Here is a 6,837-nt window from a genome sequence, read left to right on the forward strand (position 1 = left end):
GCTGCTACAAATGTTGAGGTGGCTGTATCACTACAGTATGTTCATTTTAGTTCTTTTGGGAGAAGACCAAGGACACTCACCTCTTCTCAGTGGCAGAAGATTTGAGATGATGTGGGATCACTGTGCACAGTGATAGGTTTGCTGGGAGAAAAAACCCTTTTCTTCTTTTCCCCTTTTCCTTCTTTGTTCTCTTCCTTTTCCTATCCTGAGTGTCTGTGGAGCCTCAGTCCTGGTCCTTGGCCCAACTTGGTTAGGGCCTAAAAAAGAAAAGACATCCTTGAGATGCACTTCAAATCTGTGGGTACATTGGATGAGATCACTGTTATTTGACAGGTGAGGAAACTGAGACTCAGAGAAGACATGGAAACAACCTAAGGTCCCCCACACAGCTGGGATGTGGCAGAACCAGAAGGTAAATCATTATTTATCTTACTCCAGAGTCTAGCATCTTCTGATGTTTTAGCACATAGCTCTATATCATACTTTGTTTCAATTTTGTGTGGCTTCTTATGACATTTCTGTTCCTCAGTTCCTTACATGTGAGTCTCTCTGAAATATTTGTGGATTTTAAATTTTTATCATGGTGAGGAAAGCTGTGTTCCTGCCACCAACGGCACAAGCAGGTGAAGTCACCTGCTCAAGTTCTCATGAGCTTGAGGCTCATGGAAGAACAAGGAAGGAATCCAGTTTGTCATTTTGCAAGGCACATGACATTAACTATCCCCTTCCCCACTTTTTTTTTTTTGAATCTAGACTTGAGGCAGGGTGTTAATCTCTGAGCACATCCTTTTCAGGTGACACATGTGGCTTCTGCATGGCTGAGGGCCCAAGAATGCCCCTGGGAAGGGTGAGGCAGGAGGATGTGGGCTATGGCATCTATTTATGAACTCTGTGACCTCCTGTCTCTGGGCACAAAGCTATAATAAGCCTTATGATTCATCCATGGGACTTGTCCCTGTTCTAAGCAGATCCTGTGCTTACCCGTCCCACCTCACTCTTTTCTCCATTGCCTATCTGGGGACACCCATTACAGCTGCCATCTCTTCTGGAAAGCCTCCATGCACTGGATAATATATTCTTTTCTGAGGCCAAACCAAATCAGGTATTCTACACTCAGAGAAAGGTCAATGGAAGACTACCAATTTTGAGAAATTTATGAAAATTTCTTTCAGGGGACAATACATGTTTATGACAATCTTACTGTGTGAAACTCCAGTGACTAGTAACCCTATAGCATTTGATTCCATTTTTTTTTTTTTTTTTACATACAAATCTTATTCTACCTGAATTGCATGCAAATGTTTTCCTTCATAGAATGTTGGAGACCTGAAACATTTCCCTGGGTGGAATCTGGTGTTACATAGCCTGGGCTAGAGTGCTAGTGACCTTGGGCAAGTCATTTTCCATGATTCCACCCTCCTCTTGTTCATCTGTGAAAGAATACTTATACCTATGTTAGGTACTTAATACCCTAGGATAATTGGGGGCACTCATAATTGCTCCCATTCATTGAATGCTTTTCCATGTGCCAGGCACTGTGCTGAGATTGACTTTGCATTCTTACTTGATCCTCAAAAGAGCTTCCCTTTTCCTATTGTCTCCTACCCTGCAATATTTCAGGCCCCACAGCCCTTACCATTTTCTATCATATTACATCATTTGCTCTTTGAGTTCATTTTTTGTCTTCCCAGGGCATCTTGCCCTGTACATTTCCAGTGGACACCACTCACAATGCATTTGGCTATTGATGCTGTCACCAAGAATATGAGTATGAACAGTGGCGACTCCCCAGTGCCTATGTGATGTGGAGACCTGAAACCAGAAGGGCAGGTTTTTTTTTTTTTTTTTTCCCGGTCTGTTTCGATCATTGCTTTATCCCTGTGCTAAGAACAGTGCTGGACCTAGAGTAAGCTTTCAGTAAACATTTGTTGAAAGAACGAATGAAAGAGGACCCAAAGAGAGTCCATTTTACCAGCAAAGAAATTGAGGCTCAATGAGTTAGAAATCTGCCAAATCCCACAAGCCTGTTTGCAGCCTTGCTCCCAATGGAGCCAAGTTGGGTGTCCAGAAGTCCTGGCATCACCCTGCAATCAAGTAATGGCTCAACAAATATTAATGCCCTTCCCTACATGGATCCGGCCCTGTGCTAGACTCTTGGGCGGAGTGACATACTGTCCTAAAGATGTTGATTTGAGAGATTGGATTAAATTGTACACTGCAAAGAAAAGGAGGTAGCTTTTGCATAAAAATCCCTAGCCCAACTGCTAATAGTAGGAGTTGGCAGGAGCCACTCAGGCCTTGCCAGCCAGATCCTTTTTCTCTTTTTTCCTGCCTTCTTCCCTTTTGTGAGCGTTTCTTCCCCTTTTGCTTGCAGTGAGTTCTGCTCTCCTGTAGGCTACAATGTGTCAGTTGTTATAAAATCCGGGAGGCGGAGTCTAGTGACGAGGGCGGTGGGGGAGAGCTAGGCCAGCCCTGCAGGGCGAGCAGTCCAGCCGTGGTTTCACCGGAGCTTAAGCGTCGCAGCAGGAAAAACTTCCATCTCGCTCTCCTGGCTTTGATCCTCATTGGACATTAGACCAGAGGCGCCGAAGGAAGGGAGGATGCGAGATGACCGGCCCTTTGGCAACCTGACCATCTCCTTAGCAGAGCCTCCCAGAGCGAGCTGGGGACTGCCTGCACGACCCAGGAGGCGCCGCGCCTCTCAGATGTGTGTGTGTGAGTGAGTGAGCGAGTGTGTGTGTGTGTGAGTGTGGATGCATGTGTACACAACAGGACTGTGTGTAAGCGTGACTGAATGGGTGTGCGCGTGCACGCATGAGTGTGTGTGTGTGTGTGTGTGTGTGTGAGTGCTCTTGGCTATTATTTTTTTGGGGGAAGAAAAATCTTGGAAATCTGGGGCAGGTTACCGTGCTCCTAGGGTGATTCTTCTTTTTCAAGAAGAGCTGACAAGAGCAATCCACTAGAGCCCAGGAGAAGGATTTTTACCGCTGTTCTACAGTCCAGTAAAAGAGATTAGCCCCCAAACCTGTGAAATCGACCAGAGCCGTGTGATTACCAGGGCTTGAGAGAGGACTCCGGAAGAAAAAGAGAAATAAATCAAACAGCTTGTCAGTCCCTTTGGCCACGTTGGAAGATGTCATCTCAAACTAAGTTCAAGAAAGACAAAGAGATCATTGCTGAATATGAAGCCCAAATAAAAGGTGAGGTGTGGGCTGAGACTTTTCCTTTTACTCCCCATTCCCTTTTCTCTCACTCTGCCCCCTCTTTTCCTCCCTGCCGTCATGAAATGTTGTTATGCATCAATAATCTTATTGTGAGAAGGAACACAGTGGCAGCCGCACAAGTCCAGACTGGTTTCAACTGCAGATAGCGCTGGGCTGGGAGTGTGGATTAGAGCAAGGACAGCAATCTCTGCATTGCAGGTGTGTGAGGAGGATCCTACGCCCGACTTCAGGAGTGTCGCGGATACTCCATCATCTTGACGGTGACATGTCACTCTAAGGCCATTTGGACAGTCACCACCTCCTCTCTTTCCCCACCTTGGTAAAAGCTCCTTAATATTGATGTATATTTTTTTACGACCTTCCTCCTCCACCCCCGCCCCTTTGGTTTTTGTTGGTGGTGGTTTTGCCTCTGCCTCTTTCTCTGGGTTGCAATCCACATGCATATGTACCAGGAGGCAGCATCTTTGGGCGGCCCTTCTTTGTCGGTGTCTCTCGCCTGGCCTGGGTTGCCATGGATTAGCTGTTATGGGCCATATTGATCCTGACTAATGCAGGCATTTAGGCATAAAGAGAGAGCTCCGTGCAGAAAATGCATTAGCTCACAGTGTGCAGCCCAGCCATTCTGGGCACATCATTTAGGGTCCTCAGCTTTGGTTCAAAGCCAACACCTCAACGTGCAATTTGGGCTGGTAGGTGCTGCCTTGCTTCCGTGGAGCCAGGGAAGCCTGCCGGGAGAGTGAGATGACCTCTGGCTGACGGTTCCAGCTCTGGTGCCATGGAGTACACACTTCTTTCAGGAGCTGCGCCTTCAATCCATGCTGGCTGGGCGAAATAGGAAAAGAGACACAATTGCACAGCTTAAGAAGGGTGGGCAGAATTGTCATTGAGGCTAGATGGGGGCTTCTCCCACCCTCACATGGTCTAAACTTAGCTTTGGCAGGGAAAGCCTGAATGCTCCATGCACTGTGCCCCCCTTCTCAGATACTGTGCCCTAAGAGAAACCCCAGCCATGCCTCTGGGTGTCCCTCTTCTTTCTGGTCTCGGTTCTCCTTGCTGCGACACAGGGTGTGTTGTGGTCTCTCACAGATTCACACACATCTCAGTGGATGCTGAGGCCTGCCTTTGAGGTTACATAGGGAGCACTGAGCAGGTTGGTTCTTTGGGGCTCACGGGAACTGAGGTTGCCACACCTACTTATAGGTGTTGCTGCAGTCAGATAGACTCAATGCCCAGGAAGTCGAGTGGCCTGCTCCAGGCTGGGCATCACAGCTGCCATCCTGGCTTTAGATGCTGGAGAAACTTTGGGAGGGGAGTGGTCTTCAGGGGTGGGCTTTGTTTTTTCCCTGTCTCACCAAGTCTTTTTTCTCTGAGTTCTGGTCAAACCTGGGATGCTAATCATCTCTGGGTAGCCCCTAAGGCAAAATGAGCAGAGAACACTTCTCTTCCCTGGTTGCCTCTTTCTTAGTTTTCAGTTCAGTATCAAAAACAGTGCCTGAGGATGTTTCGGCCCTGCTAAAAATTTAAAAACAAGTCTGTTAGTGGTCAGGAACTTGAGTTCACCTGACTATTCAATGTAAAAACCTAGTTTCAGAGTATAGTTTAGGGAGTTTTTGTTTTCTGTTTTTGGATACTGGGAATTTTGGGGACTGAACTCAGGGGCACTCCACCACTGAGCTATACTCCCAGCCTTTTTAATTTTATTTTGAGACAAGGACTCACTAAGTTGCCAAGTTTGACCTAGAGCATGTGTTCGCCTGCTTCAGCCTCCTATAGCCACTGGAATTATAGGCGGCACTATTATGTCTGGCCAGCAGATATGATTTATAAGACTAATTGGGCTGCTGAGTATTTTGTCCCCATGAAAAATTCTGTAATTGAGAAAGGGATATTGCCTTTTGGAAAGTTTGGGTTTTGTTGGCTTTGTCTTGGTAGGAGATATGTTTATCTGATTTTTAAAGAATTGCTACTACTTGGGCTAGTCAACTTTAACTTATGATCAATTAAGCTCTAATTGCTCTTTTTTACTTTTTACCTTTCTTCTTTGTTTTAACAACTAATCAGCAAGTACCAGGTAATGTGTTTCATAAGAAAATTTGTCCAAATGATTTTGTCTTTAAATTTCTGTGCATTCTGCTTGAAGTGATTTAATTTTATTCTTTTAGAGTTGACACCCTCAATTCTTAGATCAGGATACTGCAGTGCCCAAAACCCTCTGAAATCTTTTCTTTCCAAATTCTGTTTGTTGGGCTGGGGTGTCACTCAGTGGTAGAGCCCTTGCCTAGCATGTGTAGGACCCTTACGTTCCATCCCCAGCTCCTCAAAACAACAAAAAATTCTGTTGGTTAATCGTCATAATTATTGAGGTGTGTACAGCACTCAACAGTGTCTAGGGTCCACCTCCAGACATCACTCCTCTTGGCCCACCCAATGTTCAGAATGGCTAGTTTAAGCTCATTTTGAAAGATGAGGAAACTGAGGGCCAGGAACATTCAATGACTTGTCCAAAGCGGCCAAGCCAGTTTCCTCCCAGGCTTAGTGTTCCCTGGTACATTGTTAGCCTGAACCTGAAGCTGCCCCTTGAAGGATTGATGTCAGTAGCAGATGGCAGTTTTGTGGTGGGGACTGACTGCCTCTTGATTGAGTTCCATTGTTTACCTCTTACTCTCAACCCATTGCTTTTGTTGCTTGATTCTGAAGAACATTTGAATGATGACCAAAAATAATGCCTGCTGCCAGTTGCCTTTCTTCCTGGTATCATTTGGCCATTTTGGCACAAACAGTCCAGCTAGTTAGACAGATTTTGTACCCTATGATTTTCACAAGGGGAACTTTTGATTTTTAAAAATGATGTTGCTTTCTTTGTAGATTTACCCTTTTTCTCTTTCTGAAGCAATTACTAACTCTACAAAGGAGAATGTTTTCAGATAACATTTTCTCTGTTCTAAAATTTTTTTAAGTTCATGCCTTCTCTTAACTTATCATATACTTGAATCTTTGATTTGGTACCTGCAAAGTAGTAGTAAACCACATTTGTTTATTTCCAGTGATGGAGAACTCAGCATGTCCCTGTCCCGCATATTCTGTCTGGCTCATGTGAGCATTTTTTTTCCATATGTTGCATTAAATATGTCTCTTGACCACCTATTGATTCTGTAGTGGCTTCTCCTTGGGACTTAGGATAAGACAGTTGCTTTCCCCCCAAGATTTCCCAGTGGGTGTTTGGAACCTCTGATCAATGATTGACCTCATCACTTGCTTCTATAAGATAGTTTACTACCACTTACCATCTTCATTCTCTTTTGGATCTGCTGCATCCTGGATTGCAAATCCCACTGTTTTGGGTGCTTGGCAGATAGAATAAATGAGTAAAGTTGGCCAAGTGAGATGAGTGATGGCAGTTGGTCCACCACGTCACTGAGAGCAATAGAAGAATGGGAGGGGACAATTATGGTGGATCTGAAAGCACATGTCCTGTTTAAATGGGCAGTCATACTTGGGTTCAACCAGATACTTCTATTTTGGAATTTAGACCCCACCAAATCTTTCAGATTTTCAAATGCTGGTAATCCAGATGAGAGTTTCATGTTTTTAGAGAAGTTTTTCCAAAAGCACC

The 6,837-nt window shown here is 45.0% G+C and overlaps 1 protein-coding gene across 5 annotated transcripts in view; it reads left to right on the top strand.

Moving 5' to 3' along the window:
- The first annotated feature begins 2,466 nt into the window (after positions 1-2,466).
- SRGAP3 (SLIT-ROBO Rho GTPase activating protein 3) overlaps positions 2,467-6,837 on the top strand; it is a 257,580-nt gene continuing 253,209 nt past the window's right edge. For all 5 annotated transcript variants that reach the window (XR_013760829.1, XM_079122072.1, XM_079122073.1 and 2 more), the window contains exon 1: positions 2,467-3,200. Coding sequence is in view for 4 of the 5 variants with exons in the window: in XM_079122072.1 (XP_078978198.1) it covers positions 3,134-3,200 (67 nt within the window). In the remaining variant the exon portion in view is untranslated. The remainder of the gene's footprint in view (positions 3,201-6,837) is intronic.

This window comes from Sciurus vulgaris (genome assembly GCF_902686455.1).
Source record: "Sciurus vulgaris genome assembly, chromosome: 19".
Taxonomy (NCBI): domain Eukaryota; kingdom Metazoa; phylum Chordata; class Mammalia; order Rodentia; family Sciuridae; genus Sciurus; species Sciurus vulgaris.